Source organism: Mytilus edulis, chromosome 7, assembly GCF_963676685.1.
Source record: "Mytilus edulis chromosome 7, xbMytEdul2.2, whole genome shotgun sequence".
In the NCBI taxonomy this organism is placed as follows: domain Eukaryota; kingdom Metazoa; phylum Mollusca; class Bivalvia; order Mytilida; family Mytilidae; genus Mytilus; species Mytilus edulis.
In genome coordinates, this window is record NC_092350.1 from 39,096,423 (window position 1) to 39,114,916 (window position 18,494).

General features: G+C 32.8%; 1 protein-coding gene across 5 annotated transcripts in view; it reads left to right on the plus strand.

The window, feature by feature from the left end:
- Window positions 1–202: 202 nt before the first annotated feature.
- LOC139482673 (xanthine dehydrogenase-like) overlaps window positions 203–18,494 on the plus strand; it is a 44,272-nt gene continuing 25,980 nt past the window's right edge. Inside the window, exons 1-9 of one of the 5 annotated variants that reach the window (XM_071266683.1) lie at window positions 203–349; window positions 10,516–10,655; window positions 11,259–11,428; window positions 12,299–12,445; window positions 13,084–13,158; window positions 16,285–16,367; window positions 16,861–17,056; window positions 17,395–17,477; window positions 17,712–17,858. In XM_071266683.1, coding sequence (XP_071122784.1) covers window positions 13,110–13,158; window positions 16,285–16,367; window positions 16,861–17,056; window positions 17,395–17,477; window positions 17,712–17,858 — 558 coding nt within the window. In that variant the 5' untranslated portion in view covers window positions 203–349; window positions 10,516–10,655; window positions 11,259–11,428; window positions 12,299–12,445; window positions 13,084–13,109. The other 4 variants (XM_071266680.1, XM_071266685.1, XM_071266681.1 and 1 more) reach the window with 4 other exon arrangements.

Below are 18,494 nucleotides of genomic sequence, written 5' to 3' on the forward strand. Positions count from 1 at the left end.
AAGTCTAGGGATAATTATTTCCCGCCAAATTTTCAACATAAGAATTGAATGGCTTGTAAAATACATAGATCTCGAAAACAAACACACAGACCTTCCCAGACAATATTGGCATCTGGCAAAATTAAAGATCGTAATGCACTGAAGTCACGTACAGCATATAATTATGACAAGATTTGTCACATGCACCATAATAAAAAATATTATCTGTCAGCTGATCAAAGGTCATAATATGTGTCATCCGTTTATTTACAAACTCGTGCTTTGAACACGAAGTCGAAGGACGAAGGATGGATAAAAAACAGTCGTCCAAACTGGACAATTGTATTGTATGTCCTGTCTGCAATTCCAGGTAAGGAGAAATCAATATTAAAAAACAGTTAAATCTCAAAATATGTAGAACTCTGTCAGTGTCAAAAGAAAATTCAAAACAGAAAGTCCAAACTGGGACTATTAACAGGTCAGGAATATCCACCAATTGGTGGATTATACCTCAATTGACGTATAATCCACTAATTGAGGTATATTGGTATAGACCAATTGATGTATAATGCAAGTTTTTTGTAATTAAATGCTAGTGTGAGATAGGAGCATGATTTTGCAACTTGCAACCTATTTCATGACCCTTATTGAGTCCTCGGAAAGTTTCAGTTTTGTCAAAGCCTGCTGCATCTCTTGAGAATGCATGTGTACAACAATTCTTTTGTTGAAACATTTGTGCTATTGACCATGATTGACTTTTGATAATGAAAAAAAAAAAAAGTATTAACAAAGAGCTCCATTCACCTGTGGAGTTGTACTCATGATCACATGACTGCAGACAGTAATGATGTCCATAGACAGGTGATTACAGGTAAAATTGCCAATCAATAATTGACAAGATAACAATAGAAGAAACTTCAAATATAGTTATTGATTAAATGCAATATGTTATTGTTACAATACTAAACTAGGAATGTTTGACAAGTTTTCATACCATAATATGGTTTTAAGAAAACAATGCTCCATTTTGGTGGAATAATTTGTTTTAAAAAAACAAAGAATTATACACCAATTGGTCTATACCATTATATGTCAATTGGTGGATTATACGTCAATTGAGGTATAATCCACCAATTGGTGGTTATTCCTGACCTGACTGACTAATATACTAACTGTTAGTATATTATACTAGTCCCAGGTCCAAGTTATGAAATACCAAAATCAAAATCTCAAACACATTTAAGAATGGATTACAACTGTCATATTCCAGCATCCTGCCTGAGGGTCGTTATGGGGTACCTATACAAGTTTAGGTTGTCATTTTAACCAAGAATTGTTGACCAGGCCAGATACATATATACATATTTGTGTATATATGTCTCTGACCAGGCTTATTAGATTATTAACTGTTCTATCCTTAAATGTGAAAAACGAAATTTCTCTATTATCAAGACTCACAGATTGGAAAAAGGCCTCCATATATTAATAAATGTGAATAAAAATCTGACAGATCAGTTTACAGTAAATTTAAACTCAGTGCCACCTTTCTAACAGTTGAAGGCAGTGTAGGTCCAAAATTAAAAATATGTTTGTTTCCCCTCCCCCACCCAGGTAAAATAAAAACACCTGGGTCAAAAAAATATTTTCCTAAAAAAAATGGATTTTTTTTTTATTTCGGAAAACAATACCACATTCAGTGGTTCTGATATTACCGGAAGTCTTACTGGAACTCTCTGGAGTTATATATCTATTTAGCAGTATGTATCAAGGGTTAACTGTCTACTAGAAGATGGACAACAAGATCACATTGTCATCCAGTAAAAAAAAAAAAGTACCTGTCTCCCTGGTCTGTTTACAATTTGGGTAGACCCCAGAGGAGGGGAAACAGACATTCTTTTTAATGTGGCCTAGCCTCTCCTATAATAGGCAACAAACTGAGTATAATCGAATGCCATGTCTTCTCCATTGTTAGTCTGTTCGTGCTATATACATGATAAAATTGAGAATGGAACTGGGGTATATGTCAAAGAGACAACAACCTGACCAAAGAGCAGACAAAACCGTTGCCCACCAATAGGTCTTTTAAATCCTCAGCTGGCCACTAATAAAATTGTGTACTAGTTCAGTGAAAATGGACGTCACACTAAACTCCAAAACATTTAAATGAGCTAAAATTAATAAACATACAAGACTAATAAATGCCAGAGGCTACTGACTTGGGACAGGCACAAAACTGTGGCGGGTTAAACATCTGTCACCAAGGTCCACTCGAGAGCACTGTTAGATAAGGGGGAGCTAACTCGTATGTGCTGGAACCAAGGGACAGGGGGTCAGTCTATCGCTAGACTTAATGTTCTGATAGGCATAGCTAAAACGCAAGGAAGGTTTTCATAATTTAATTAACGATAACGATTTAAATGAATGATAACAAATCAATCAATAAACAATGCCAAATAATAATAATCTAATTAAAGTACAAAGTATCAATTCAAAATAACAAATCCAAAGTAAAACTATTTCTCTTTAAAATGTAAAATATAAAATAAATGCCAAAATTACTAAATCATAAAATGTACTTAATCTCAATTTCAGAATGTAAAAGTCTCAAAATAAAAGTTTCTCAAAAGTATAATTTTCTAAAGTTAAATTATGAGTCAGAGATAAATTTTGTCTCACACTACACAGTCAACTGGTAGACTGGTAGACAGTCTTATAGGTCCAGTATAATGACATGAGTAGTGTGAGGTTACGCTTCCGAAACACTGACTGCTTTTACAAAATTTCCCAACAATATTTATACTAAAATCCGAAATAACTCAACTTGTCCCGACACGTTAATAATACTCTCATTAGCAAAAAATAGACATTAATTAACAAAGCCTAATCCTATAATGTTTTGATAAAATCTTAAACTTTCAAAGTGACATATGCTAATTACAATTAGTCTTTAATCAAACTGTGACATATCGAGTACTTGCCACAGCATAGGTAAAATTAATTAAACAAATTAATTAAAATATTACAAAATACAAACATAAAATTTTCTTTCTTAAAATAAAACATAATTTTTATCCAAAATAACACTAACACAAATTTAAGCCAAATAACACACCATGACATATTCCCCCCTACTCCAATATGTTTGTCCCCAAACATGATATATACATTCACATATTAACATCTTAAAATATCTCAATACACTCTATACAAATTATATATAACCTGGCGCCAGAAAAAAAATGTATGTACAATAATCGTTTGCTAGCTAGCTTCTCTCAACCTTTATATTTTTGTGTAAATCTCCAAAAAAATCAAGACACTTTAACCAAAATAAAAAGATGTAGTAATAAGAAATAGTATGCGTGCACTCACACTAAGTCCTAGAACTACCTACTCCGAAAAAAAAATGTTTTAGAAAAACTTAATAGAAAAAATCCTATTTTCAAGTCTCAAACACTGTCCTAACGAGTCACAAATTGTTTAAAACAAATCACCATGGATTTATCTCACTTTGGAACTCTCTAGTTAACTCTTTTAAGAAAGTGTCAATGCACCCATTCGGCACTTCATCAAAACTCTGCCATTCTGGAGGCATATTTGGGTTCATCCAACTTAACAAAAATTCCATTTTTCCACTATTGTCAACTCTTGCTTCATGTAATTCATACCCCTGACCACAGCTACTAAAGTCTTGTTTCAATGTTCCCTGGTGTTTTTCCTTAAGATAGCTCAATTTCTCCTGCAGCAATCTCTCCTCAAATATTGTTGTAAAGTATTTGATAAAATTGTGTGCATGGTTACGAACAGATGTAATGGAATGCCACCTCTGAATAATTCCGGTTTGAATAAGAAAATAAGCCCTTTGATTTATAAAACGCACAGCCAGTAATTTTTCAAGTTGTGAATAATCCAAAGAAGTTGATAGTACATTTACAGATTCCTTTTGCGAATTGGTACTAGTTTCGTTATTTTTTCCATTTCCTGGTTTGTCAGATTTATTAAAGAATTTATGCTTGGTTTGATTCAGAGGTCTTTTTCTCTTTTTCCCGCTCATAGTTCTATCTGCATGGAATTGACGCACTATATTTGTCGGAATTTTGCATGGAAAATGCCACTCACTTTGTCCTGTTTTGAATTTTATTTTGTAATAAAGCGTACCATTACCTCGATTTGAAGCCATTAGACGGTCAATGTTTTCTTCCCTAAATGGAGTACAATTTCCACGTTTACAATCTTGACACGATGGTTTGGTGTTGCCAACAGGTGGATTGCGTGGTTGGTTCTGGTTGTTGTTACCAATTCTCTGGTCTTTGTTTGGTTGTTGTCTATCATTGTTGTTATCATTTTGCTGTCCCCTGTTCTGTTGTTGTCTGTCATTGTTGTCTCCATTTTGCTGTCCTCTGTTCTGTTGTTGTCTGTCATTGTTGTCCCCATTTTGTTGTCTTAGATTTTGTTGTTGTCCGTCATTGATATCTTGTCGACCTATTTCGTCTGGATCTAACTCGTCTTCATCATTTTCATGTTCTTGAGGTGGATTAGTTGGGCGAGTGTTAGGGTCATAGTATGGTTTCAACCTATGAGCAGTTACTAGTGACTTCACTTCTTTGTTGTTTGCACAATTTCTGATTCTATATGTGTGGTTTGATCTGTTCACAAGAGTTATATAATATGGACCTACCCATTTACGATGTAGTTTTGGAGCCTTTCCTACAGGAACTTTTGTACAATACAGCCAAACTCTTTGGGTAGGTCTAAACTCTGGTTCCTGTGCTGTCTTGTCGTATTGGCGTTTATTTCTCTCTTGGGCTACTTCTATGTTCTCTGACGCAATTTTCCTGGTTCTCTCTAAATTTTGTAGAATTCTTCCTAAGAATATCCTGTGATCTTGGGCCAAATGTTCCTTAGGTATTAAAGAAGTGTCTATCGGTAGACACATCTCTCGTCCAAACAACAAGAAAAATGGTGAGAAATCAGTTGACTGAGTTGCTGGAGTGGCTCGGTATGCCATCATGATTCCTGGTAATAGATAAACCCAGTCATCTTGCTGATCTTTAGCATAACTGCGAATAGATTGGAGAATAACGGAGTTCATTCTTTCTACAGATCCATTGGTTTGCGGATGATAGGAGCTCGTTAAATGTCTTGTAATCTGAAACATTTCAGATAATGCTTTTACAAGGTTCGAGGTAAAATTCCTGCCGCGATCTGATATGAGAACTCTAGGTGCTCCGTATCGTGTGATAATCTCCCTGTACAGTATTCCTGCTACCTCACCAGCTTCTTGTGTTTTTAAAGGGAATATTTCACTCCACTTAGAATAGCTGTCCACCACTAAAAGTACATGCTTGTATTTGTCTGGAGTTGTAGGTAGACCACTAAGTATGTCCATATGCCATCTACTAAATATGTCATCACTTATTTGTGGTTTAAGAGGTGGTCGTTTAGCACCATAATTCCTTTTTGATTGTTGACACACTTCACATGTCTTAACGTATTGTTTAATATCCTCATACATTGAAGGCCAAAAGTACTTATTACGAAGTGATGAGTATGTTCTGTCGAAACCTTGATGACCACCGCCTAGAATACAGTCATGGTAAGACCTTAAAACGTCGTCACGTAAAATTCTAGGAACAGCTATCTGTTTCACTAAACGCTCATGTCTCGGCACTTGCTTACATCTCTTTGAATAAAAATGTTTTAAAATTCCGTCCTCTAGTTCAAAATTGTATGATTCTGCCACTATTGTTCTCGCTAAAAGTGCATCATCTGGTAATTCTCTATTAAACTTATATCTGTATATTTCTGCAAAGTCACGACACTCTTTCTGATGTTTGGATAAGTTTATAAGTTCCGGTTCTTGAATTTCAGTTTCTTGTATGTTTGCGATTACATTTTCCTCACTTTCTCCTTTATAAAAAAATACAGTTTCAGTATACTCCTTTTCATTGATATTGTACAAATGTTCTGCCAAATCGGTTGAATCTTGCGCTGTTGAATTTGTGTACTGTTGCCTGGATAGACAATCGGCAGTATTCTTAGAGCCTTCACGGTGTATAATCTTGAAGTTGTATCCCTGAAGTAGCAAACTCCATCTTCCTAGACGACCTTGACAGTCTTTGATTTTCTGTAGATACTTCACAGATACATTATCGGTATACACAGTGAATTCTTGATTTGCCAAATAATGTTTGAAGTGCTGTATACCATCAACTAACGCTAAAGCTTCTTTTTCTGTGATATGCCACCTAAGTTCAGAGCCACGCAAAGATCTTCCACCATAAGCGATGGAATGCTCCACTCCATTCTGAATCTGACTTAGCACATATCCCATTGAATATTCAGATGCATCTGTGGATAATATGAATGGTTTATCAAATTCTGGAAACACTAGAATAGGTGCTGAAATAAGTGCATTTTTCAGAGTATCAAATGCCCTCTGACATTCCAAGGTCCAGTTAAATTTTATATTTTTCTTCAATAGTGATGTTAATGGTGTAGCAATACACGCATAGTCCTTTACAAATTTCCTGTAATAGTTTGCCATCCCTAGAAAACTTTTCACTTGTTTTGCATTCTTAGGAGTTTGAAAATTGTTCACTTTTTCTGTGTTTTCTGGGTTCACTTTAATTCCATTTTTAGAAATAACATGTCCTAAATACTTAACTTCCTTCTTAGCAAATTTACATTTCGACGGATGTAATTTTAGATTAGCACTTCTTAAATTGGTAAACACTAAATTTAAATGTTGCAAATGTTCCTCAAAGTTCTTCGAAAAAATTAAAACATCATCTATGTAGACTAACGCGATCTTAAAATTTAGATTTTTCAGCACTTTGGTCATTAAACACTGGAATGTCATTGGTGAATTCATCATACCAAATGCTAGTCTGTTAAACTCATAAACTCCCTTGTGGGTGATGAAGGCACTCTTGTATTTTGTGGCAGGGTCTAACGGTACCTGCCAGAATCCTGAACGAAGGTCGATAGTCGAATATAGCTCAGGTTTGGCATCAGCTAATGTATCCAAAATGTCAGACATGTGTGGAATCCCAAATGAAAGTGGCTCTGTTATCTTGTTTAGCACACGGAAGTCCACACAAACTGAAATTCACCATTTTGTTTCTTCACTAGAACTACAGGGCTGTGGAATGGTGATGTAGACTCTTCGATGATACCATGTCTCTCCATCTCATCTAGTTGTCGCTCGATTTCTGCACGCATCTGTGGTGATTGACGATAAGGTGCTAAACTAACCACCTTATCACCCTTTGTATGAATGGTATGATAGTGCATTTCAGTTTTACCAAGTTCAGATAAATCTTTTGCAAATATGTCTCTGTTCTGGCTTAAAAATTTATAAAGTTTTTGTTGCTGCTCCAAATTCAAATCTGTATCTTCTAAATTAATCCCTAAGTCTGCTAATACATTTTTACAGTAATTATTTGAATATTTCTCACTTTTCAAAACACTGCATAAAAATCCTTCATCTTGTTCTTTGAAAGCATGAATATTCCTAAAGTTAACTAGTTGTGCAACAGCAATTTGTAATTTCGAGTCCAAATAGATAGTTTGATTTGTTGGATTTAAAAGTCTGTAAATTCCCATGTTGTTATTATCAATGTTTGAAACTGTTTTTCCACCAGCTATAGAAAAGCGTGACTGAAGTTTATGGCAAGGTTCTAAAATTACTGTACTTCCTATATGAAATTTTGGAATTTTAACAGGTATAATTGTTTCTGACTGAGGTTCTAAAATCACTGAATTCACGGTTTCTGCCAAAGCTATAACTGCACTATTGTCTTGAAAGGTTGCTATGGTAACATGAGCAACACTATCTTGATGTTCCATGTTCATTGCTGTATTCTTCTGAGTTGGTATGGTTAAAGTCATGTTTTCAAAATCTGCTTTTACTTTATTGTCTCTCAAAAAATCTAATCCCAATATAGCTTTTGCATGAAGTGTTTCAAATATACGAAATTTCTGGTTAATTTTGTATTGTCCAAAAGATAGCTGCAGCACTGTTTCGCCAATTATTGCATGCACTTCTCCGCAGACACCTATTGCACTATTGATCGATGATCTCTGTATCGTTGTAGTTGTGTTTAGACGGTACAACTGATGCTGGCTGATACAGCTAAAAGATGCTCCACTGTCAACCAAACATCTCACTTGATGGTTCTCTAATCCAATTTCGACAAAGTTCCTCTCCATGGTTGTAGTAAACTGGAAACTTGCTGTTCCTGGTATTACACTGGAAAGCTTGGCACATCTGTCTTTTTGGCAGCACCATCCTTTTGAAATTCTCTTTCTACCCATGATGAAATTTCTATTCCAATTACCAAACTGAAACTAAAAGTAATTTTTGTCAGTATATTGTTTATTTTCTATTTTCTCTCTACTATGAGTCAAATTTCCAGATCGTATAAAATTATTTGCACAAGTACAGTTTCTCCTGAACTGAATTTTAACTTCTGTAAAGTTTTTGCACAAACAAATATTTATAAAATTACAGATTCACACCAAGAATTAACATACATCTATATACTTTTCACTTAAAAGTTATTAAAGTGTAATATAATAGGCAAGATGTACTTATCTTTTAGTTATGTGTTGTCGAATCTGCAACTTGTCTCTCCTGCTACTGGTTCTCTCTTCCTCTCATTGTCTCTCCTTCTGTAGTCTCAATTTTGAAATAGTAAGTTTAAAATAATTTTGAATGAATTTTGCCAACCTACATTCTAGCTATGCAGTTTCAGAATCTCATTTGTATTGTGCCCGGGTCCTCCACCATATCTGTCACCAAGGTCCACTCGAGAGCACTGTTAGATAAGGGGGAGCTAACTCGTATGTGCTGGAACCAAGGGACAGGGGGTCAGTCTATCGCTAGACTTAATGTTCTGATAGGCATAGCTAAAACGCAAGGAAGGTTTTCATAATTTAATTAACGATAACGATTTAAATGAATGATAACAAATCAATCAATAAACAATGCCAAATAATAATAATCTAATTAAAGTACAAAGTATCAATTCAAAATAACAAATCCAAAGTAAAACTATTTCTCTTTAAAATGTAAAATATAAAATAAATGCCAAAATTACTAAATCATAAAATGTACTTAATCTCAATTTCAGAATGTAAAAGTCTCAAAATAAAAGTTTCTCAAAAGTATAATTTTCTAAAGTTAAATTATGAGTCAGAGATAAATTTTGTCTCACACTACACAGTCAACTGGTAGACTGGTAGACAGTCTTATAGGTCCAGTATAATGACATGAGTAGTGTGAGGTTACGCTTCCGAAACACTGACTGCTTTTACAAAATTTCCCAACAATATTTATACTAAAATCCGAAATAACTCAACTTGTCCCGACACGTTAATAATACTCTCATTAGCAAAAAATAGACATTAATTAACAAAGCCTAATCCTATAATGTTTTGATAAAATCTTAAACTTTCAAAGTGACATATGCTAATTACAATTAGTCTTTAATCAAACTGTGACATATCGAGTACTTGCCACAGCATAGGTAAAATTAATTAAACAAATTAATTAAAATATTACAAAATACAAACATAAAATTTTCTTTCTTAAAATAAAACATAATTTTTATCCAAAATAACACTAACACAAATTTAAGCCAAATAACACACCATGACACATGTTTTGTGAGATTTTAACCCTCCCCCTATACCTCTAGCCAATGAATAAAGAAACACTTAACAATACACAGTAAAACTCAGTTTAAAATAAGTCTGAGTCCGATGTCAGAATAGGTAACAATAGAAACTATTTCAACTAATTCAGGACTTCAACATACAAATGTACATGTTTGCATGAACTAATAAAGCCATCTGAGAGCTAGTTCAAAGCCAATAACAACTAATGAAAAAATATGCATCTAAGACTAAATTATCAATCAGTACACATCCAACATCCAATAGATTTAGTGTAAAGAATTCATAAACATGTTATTAATTCCATTGTAAAAACCGAAAAAAACAAAAAAAATATGGAAAAAAAAACCAAAAATCTTGTCAACCTTAACTGCTTAAGCTTATGTAGTATCAAATGAAAATATCAGGAAATTGCATGGATATATCCCAAGAATCTAATTATGAAAGGATATATTTGATACGTAAGCATATTTTGTCAAGTTTGTGTCTACTGCTTCAATATAACCTTATTCAAGAAAATTTTACTACAAAGAATCTAAATGAAGCTTTTATGAGAAAAAAAATAAAAAATTATAATATCTAAAGATAATTGTGAATAATGCATCAAAAGAATAACAGGATTCACAAAAAAAGGTATAGTTATAACAACAGACCATGTCAACCAATCAACACTTGACTCCTGTGGAAAAAAAAGATAAACAAACATAGAAAAACGACAACAAAGAACACACTGCTAGTCCAGAAAGCCTGACTTAGAACGGACACATGATGTGGTGGGGTAAAACTTATTTCTGGAACATTACATTCTGCACTTTATCAAATATTTATCCATATCAACATTTTTTGTTATTTCAGACATTTGTTCAAAAAGGAGAAAGTTGAAAATGGAGTATTTGCAGCCAACTGTGAATGTTGTGGACATTTTATTAAATTCCAGGTGAAATCTGATATCAACTCTAAAATTACAGTAACTATCAATGGACAGAAATATACAGGTAAAACTTTAATTTAGAAATTGTCTACAATATAAAGACTTTGATGACCTAAACAAATTCTTTTACATTTTGAACTTCAGTGTTTATATTGGTACATTTTGTAATTCATTGTATGTCAGACTTCATGCATTAGATGTTTTCTTCAGGTGTAACAAACGCAGAACTGTTCTAGTTCAATACTAAATAAGTTTAGCTCCATTTAGAAGACCATACTTTGACCTATAATGGTTTACTTTTACAAATTGTGATTTTGATGGAGAGTTGTCTCATTGGCACTTATACCACATCTCTTACATGCATATATGTATATTATTATTTTCCCCCAAAAAATTTACCTTATGGTTTGTCATGGGATGATTTCTTGATATTGTAATTAATATGTAATTTTTTTCCAAAAAAACTTAAAAACTACAGTCATAAGCTAATTTAAAATAAAATTGATTCAGGTTTTTTTCTTTTTTTTCCCTAATTGTGTTTTTAAGAAAAGTTTGTTGAGGCTTTGTGCATTATGAACTAAAAAAAACTTATTAACTTTTGTGGATATTTGAATTAAGCACTTACATAAAAGTATGCAGAATGACAGTTAACTTTGTTTATTCCCAGTTGGAAATGAATACCCACCATGGACTTCACTGAACTCATATCTAAGGAAAGAGAGGATTTCTGTTGGTACAAAGGTCATGTGCCGTGAAGGAGGGTGTGGTATTTGTATGGTGGAGGCTAAGTTATATGAACCCATATCAGATAGCATGAAAAGTTATCCAGTTAATTCTGTAAGTTATACGTATAAGCAGAAAATAATCTAATAAGCTTTTGAGGTTACTTGTTTATAATGGACTTTATATATATGTTTGGACTTAACAAAAATCATATTGTGTTTGCAATATCTATCTCTATGAATAGTGAATCACAAATTGACTGAACTTCAAGGTATACTACCACTTTGGCATAGGCGGATCCAGGGGGGCCCTGGGGGGCCCAGGCCCCCCCTTTCGTGGGAAAAATCTGGTTGATTATATAGGGAATATTGAAGCATGACTGAAGCGGGCCCCCCCTTAGGTCAGTCAGCGGGCCCCCCTTATGAAAAGTTCTGGATCCGCCACTGCTTTGGTTAACGATCTTTAATACCCATAAGGGTCTCACATGGTTGGTTATACAAGGTATATGAAAATACCAGTATACATGTATATTTGTATATGATATTGGCACATGCTTAAGTAAAAATATTTTTTGTTGAAACAATTAATGAATTCCGCATTTGGAACAAGTTTTGGTATTTTAGAAAGTGATAATGTTGAACCAAAACTTATGGTGTGATGAATTTTACTATTTCATGACAATCCTTTTCTGTATCAATTGAAAGTGACTTTAGTACATTGTATATCTCCATTGAGATAAAAATTAATATACAGATGGAAGATTGGTTGATGAAAGCTTTACATACATTTAATGCATATGATAATATTTAGAATTTTTTAAGCTTGAAGTCAATATATATATATGAACCAAAGTGGGAACATGCATAGCAGAATTTGAATATGAATTTTTAGAAGAGTGCATTTTAAAGACAGTGATAAATTGTAGATAGTAATAAGTATGGGATGTGATCAATTCATGCATTTATATATTCCTTTCATTCTCAGTGCCTTTGTCCATTGTTTATGTGTGATGGGTTGGAAATTACTACTATAGAAGGTGTTAATGATGTCATACCAAAACGACTGGCAAAATACAATGGTTCTCAATGTGGATATTGTAGTCCTGCCCAGGTCATGAATATGCATGCGTAAGTACTTAAAAGTTGTTTTGATAAATGTTCATTTTTAATGATTATGTCAATTGAATCAGACAGAAAATCAACATCACAAAAACCATACCATGCACAATTGATAAATCTATCACTTATGATGTTGTTGTTTTTTCAAATAGTAAAAACTGTATTTTTTTTTGATGGTTTTTAACAACGATAAGTCAATATTCTCTACATGTATTAGTTCCGACTGGCAAGAGATGTCAAATATGTCTTGAAATTGGTCACATGATAAAAGACTTTGTGATACTCAAATAATCCAAAGCCATTCCAATATTTAATTATATGTCTAAACAAAAAATCAGCATAAGTTTCTCACTTTTATTCTATGTTTCAAAGTCTGAGTAGTCAAATTTATTTTATGTTTCCTTTTCAGTTTACTAGATTTCAACAAAGGATCAGTATCTATGAAGGAGGTAGAGGATGCTTATGATGATGTTATATGTAGATGTACAGGTAGGTAGTGGTGACAAAGGATCAGTATCTATGAAGGAGGTAGAGGATGCTTATGATGATGTTATATGTAGATGTACAGGTAGGTAGTGGTGACAAAGGATCAGTATCTATGAAGGAGGTAGAGGATGCTTATGATGATGTTATATGTAGATGTACAGGAAGGTAGTGGTGACAAAGGATCTGTATCTATGAAGGAGGTAGAGGATGCTTATGATGATGTTATATGTAGATGTACAGGTAGGTAGTAGTTCATTGTGCTTTTATTCATATGAAAATATTGGGTGATGAAGTTGAACTCGTATCCTATCTAATATGAAAAAAATCAACTGGTTTTTAGTGGAAGAAGACGTCAAGTCTACTGAAGACTTAAGGGGCTGACCATTGGCATTGAGTCTCCGTATGCCGCATTCATTTCGTGTATTACAATTTCAAAACAACTTAGATTCCTGACACCGATTTTTACACATGATTAGGCATCTGAATCATTTAATTTGTAAATTATGATTGTAAAACAATCACTATCGTAAATATGACCCTTTTATTTATGTAAATTATTAGATTTCATCTCATCCACATGAACGTTATTTGTTTACTTGTAACAGGATGTTTTAACTGTAGATATTTGTATTACGCATGCGTGCATTTGGTATCGGGACAACTCGCCCTGTTTACAAGTTCGCCCTTGAAGTTACGAATTTGCAATCCTGCAGACAAGAAGATTTTGTTTTTATATAAATAAAAAGGATATATAAAGTTTTGTCTTTATTCATGGTTTTCCTTTGTCATGTGAATTAGATGCCCTTCGTAACATACATGTGAACCTCCCGTTTAGGAGAAAAAACTCCCGTGTATGAAATTTTTCAGACGGCATATTTGATCATTTCTTACTACTGTACGGGTGTAATTGACACCTGTGTTAAATTTTACCTGAACATCAAAGAAGATGTATAATTATATGGCTTCACTTGACAGCTTGGGTGTCAAACATACTGGTAATCAACGATGTTTACCTCCGGCTAACTGCCGTTGTGTTATCAAAACGATATGTATTGGGAATATTGAAATACTTTTTTGTTACTTCCCTTTGTTTTATCCTGTTTTCAGTTATTTTGCTTTTAAAAATGTAAATTGTAAAAAGACTATAAATGATTAATATTTTAATCAAATAATCATAAAAGGATGTTGATTAAATGAATTTAAATGATTTTGGACAAATAAAAAAATTAAAATTTATAAATTATTTAAGCAATCTAGACCTCCTTTCAAGGATTAAATTGAAGTTTATAGCATAATTTTGTTTACAATAGAATGTTTTCCAATTAATTTACGATGTTGCAAATATACATGTGGAGCTTATTTCTTTCTTATTTGTCTATACATTTACAAATGACAAGGAGATGAAGACATGAACAAAAATATATACAGATAAGATATATAAATATAATGATTCATTTGCTAGCAGTGAACAATCATTTGTCAAAAACAAAACAAAACAAAACAAGAAACAGATTCTTCTTATTTTTTATTTTATTCAAATAGAGAGGCAATAATGGAACTATAAACATTACAATTTGATGGAAATTTGAAGAAATTACACAATTTCTACATCATTTGGTTACATTTATGACAAAATTTATGTCGATAAAAAAACATGATGTTTTGACCATTCAGTACTTAACCCTTTCCTCCATAATGACGCTTTTTGACGCCACCCCCTTTACTCCATAATGAACCCTTTTGACGCCTGTGTAGTACCTCAGTTGAAACACTTTGACTACAAAGTGTCTGCAGTAGACTCAATAAAATTTGTATCCAATATGAAAAGGAATATCATAGGAATATTCTACTTAAATTTATTTAATGAAATATTTGTTTTTTGCAATGCATTTTAATACTTTAAAGCCTATTTTCAGCATTTTATTGAAAAATTCTATTTTGTGTTCATTTTTTACAGTGGGTTGTGATGATCTTCCAGTTAGGTTACCCTCATTTGGAGTGTTGTTCCCAACCTGTTATAGGTCCATCTTTGTGCATAATTCAAAATTGGAAATTTCAACAAGCACCTAATATTCTTAATCTAGAAAATAAACCCTGGTCTGCTAGCTTCATGTATATTTTTTCTACCGATTTAATATATAACTAGAATCATGCAAACAGACTTAAGGAAAAGGCATGTAAGTTCATCATACAAATATGACACTTTTTCTAGACAATCCAGATCTTGCAAAATACGTCGCTAAAAATTGTAACCTTTAAAATTGTTGTGCAGTAAAAATCCATATGGGAACTTTCAAAAGTTGGCAGGTATGTAACAAGTCTTACTATTTTTATGCTCCATTTATGGGCAATATGTTTTCTAGTCTGTCCGTCCGTCCTGCTTCTGGTTATAAAGTTTATGGTCGAGGTAGTTTTTGATGAAGTTGAAATCCAATCAACTTGAAACTTAGTACACATGTGTTCCTCTTGATATGATCTTCTTAATTACTGCCAAATTAAAGATTTTACCTAATTTTCATAGTCAACTGAACATAGAAAATGATTGTACGGATGGGAAATCCATGTACTTATGACCTTTTCTTGTTTGAAGAAAAAAAATACATCTTAACGATAATGGAACAAAGCAGCCTGGGTAAGTGGGGCTGCTTTTATGGTAATTCAAGTTACCTTTTATTCACCTTCTTCCACTTCAGAGCTATCAGCTCTTTGATTAATCAAATTGTGGTCTTTTTTGCCAATATAAAATCTGTCATGCCTATACACTGTGAGAGATGGTAAATTTAAGCTAAAACAAACACTAGAATTTAGCACTTACATAAAAAAAGTGAAGGAAAACGTATCAGAGGAATAAGTGTATTGTACAAAGAGGCACTAATCTTTGTCGATTCTATTAATCAAAATGATCAATTGAAGTCATGTAGTTTATACATAAAACAAAGGGGAGATAATTTCAAAGATTTACCTACAGATTCAAATATTATAAATAACAGACATTTTTACTTTTTCAATACAGTATTGTTTAAAAATAATGAAAGATGAAAATAAACACACGTGACCATCACATTTCTAGCATATATATTTCATTCAAAATATGAAAATCACCTGCTTTCAATTTGTAAAATTTTCAAAAGACAGCTTTCAATTCCGGGTGCGAGAATTTCTCGTTGCATTGAAGACCTGTTGTTGACCTTCTGCTGTTGTCTGCTCTATGGTCGGGTTGTTGTCTCTTTGGCACATTCCCCATTTCCATTTTCAATTTTATAATTAATATATCTTTATGAAATTCGCAATACATAGATTTTGAATACAGTCTTAAAACTTCTAATATTGTTTTCCTCATTTAGAATGAAAATTATATGTTTAAAGGATACAGGCCAATATTAGATGCAATGAAGTCATTTGCAGTCGACTCATCACAAAAGAATAAAACCACAGCAACAGATATTGAGGTAGTCTCTTTATAATATGTTATTATATATGTAATGAGTATGTATGTTTGCTGTTCAATTTTTTCAATTTTGTTTATTTCATTTTGACGTATTTCTCGTTGTACATATGGAGACTTACGGTGGTAAATAACTTAACAGGGAGATAACTCTGTTCAGTGGTTAAGGAAACATTTAGCTTCCCTTTGATTAAAATATTTTTTTCAAACTGCTTTTTATCCTACAAATTTTTTCAATAAAATAAGTGTTTCAAGTATTTTGAAATGTTAATATTTTTGTCAAAGGATCAAAGTAAATATTTTGTAATAATTTTTATGAAAATCAAAAGAGCCAATTTAGTTGTAGTCAAGTTGTTTGGTTCCATCTTAAACTGATTTATATGAAGAAGAAAAAATGTAAACTTGATAACAAAATTGTCTCAATTAATAGAATATTAATGTAGTTAAGTCTGTTCACAAAACTAGATTTATATAGTTTTAACGTTGATATATTGTAGGAATTAGGGAAAATGTTTTGTAGTAAAACAGGACAGCGTTGCCATGGTAAATGTCACCCTGAGATGGGACAAAAACTACAGGTGATTGGTGCTGATGCTGTGTGGAATAGACCAGCGACCTTAGATGAACTTTTCAAGGCCATCTCAGATAATCCAGGAAAGAAAATTAGATTTGTATTTGGCAATACTGGCTCAGGTATATATTTATCATTGGAACTGAATTATTTTGTAAAAATGAGTTGTATGTAATAATTAAACATATGCTAGTTATACATGTACAAATCTTGTATACACTGCTGAAATGCATGTATTGTGTAGTCTTTTCACTAAAGTCCCATATTTAAAAAAAATCGAATAGAGACCTATGATGAACAACCAAGTCATGTCTGCATACCTTTCAAGCATAATTTAGTAAATTTAGTTTGAATAATTTTTTAAACCCCTGTCAAACTATCTAATTAGATAATGTTAGTGCCATGTCTTGGAAATCTTTAGTTTCTAGAGGGACTGATACTGTACTTTCATATATTATAGGTGTATATAAGAGTGACCTTGACCTTGCAAACTTTGACATACTAATGGACCTGAGAGGAATTAAGGAATTATATGGTATTGATGTAAGTTTTATATTTAATTTTGAAGGTACTTGTTTACATAGGTCTCCTAATAGCTATTGAATAGAGATATTGTAATGCACTGAAATTGTTTAAGTAAAATCGATTTTCTTTAATAAGATTTAATACGCATTGAATAAATCATGTGTAGTTAAATTTCATGAGAACCTTTTTGCCATAATAGCATAATAGCATAATAATCCCTTATGATACAAGCTCAACTAAATTCTATTATAGTTTGACCCAACAGTTGTCCTAGGAGCTGGTCTGTCCATCACTCAGCTGATTGATATCTTTACAAGAACCAAATTGGAGACATCATTTGGATATTTTACACAGATTAGAAATATGCTACAAAGGGTTGCTACTACATCTATACGCAGTGTGAGTACTACAGATACATTAACCATTTAGATGCCATTCTGGCCTAGTGGTCTAAGTAGTTACTACTGTAATCACTAGCCAGTCAAAACTCAGGTTGTGAGTTCGAACCCTGCTTCTGCGGGTGCACACAACTCCAATCTTAATCGACTAGGATTGTCAGCTTTCCTATCGAAGGTTGGTGGTTTTCTACGGGTACTCCAGCTTCCTCCACCAATAAAAACTGGCGGCCACGAAATAGCTAAAATGCCGTGCTTCAAAGTGGCGTTAAAACACCAAAAAAAATCAAGTTGGATAAGAGATGTTCCTGATTTTGAACTTATTTTGTTTATTTCCAAGACATAAGAAGCTTTAAATATTCTTTATATGCCTTCACCTTATAAATTATTAAACTCAGTTGTGATGACACATGGTTAACTATATATGTGAAAGTTGACATCTTAATTATAAGAATTAGGATTGAAGTTTGGAAAAAGTTAATATTCAACTGAATATAATCCTTGAGAAAGATCATTATTCTTATTTATTATCAACCATTTTATTGTCAATACCTTGTTTTTTGGAGTGCTAATGTGCATGCATTATTAAAAAAAAAAGCTTGATATCAGACTACTATGAAAAGTCAATTAGAGAGCCATG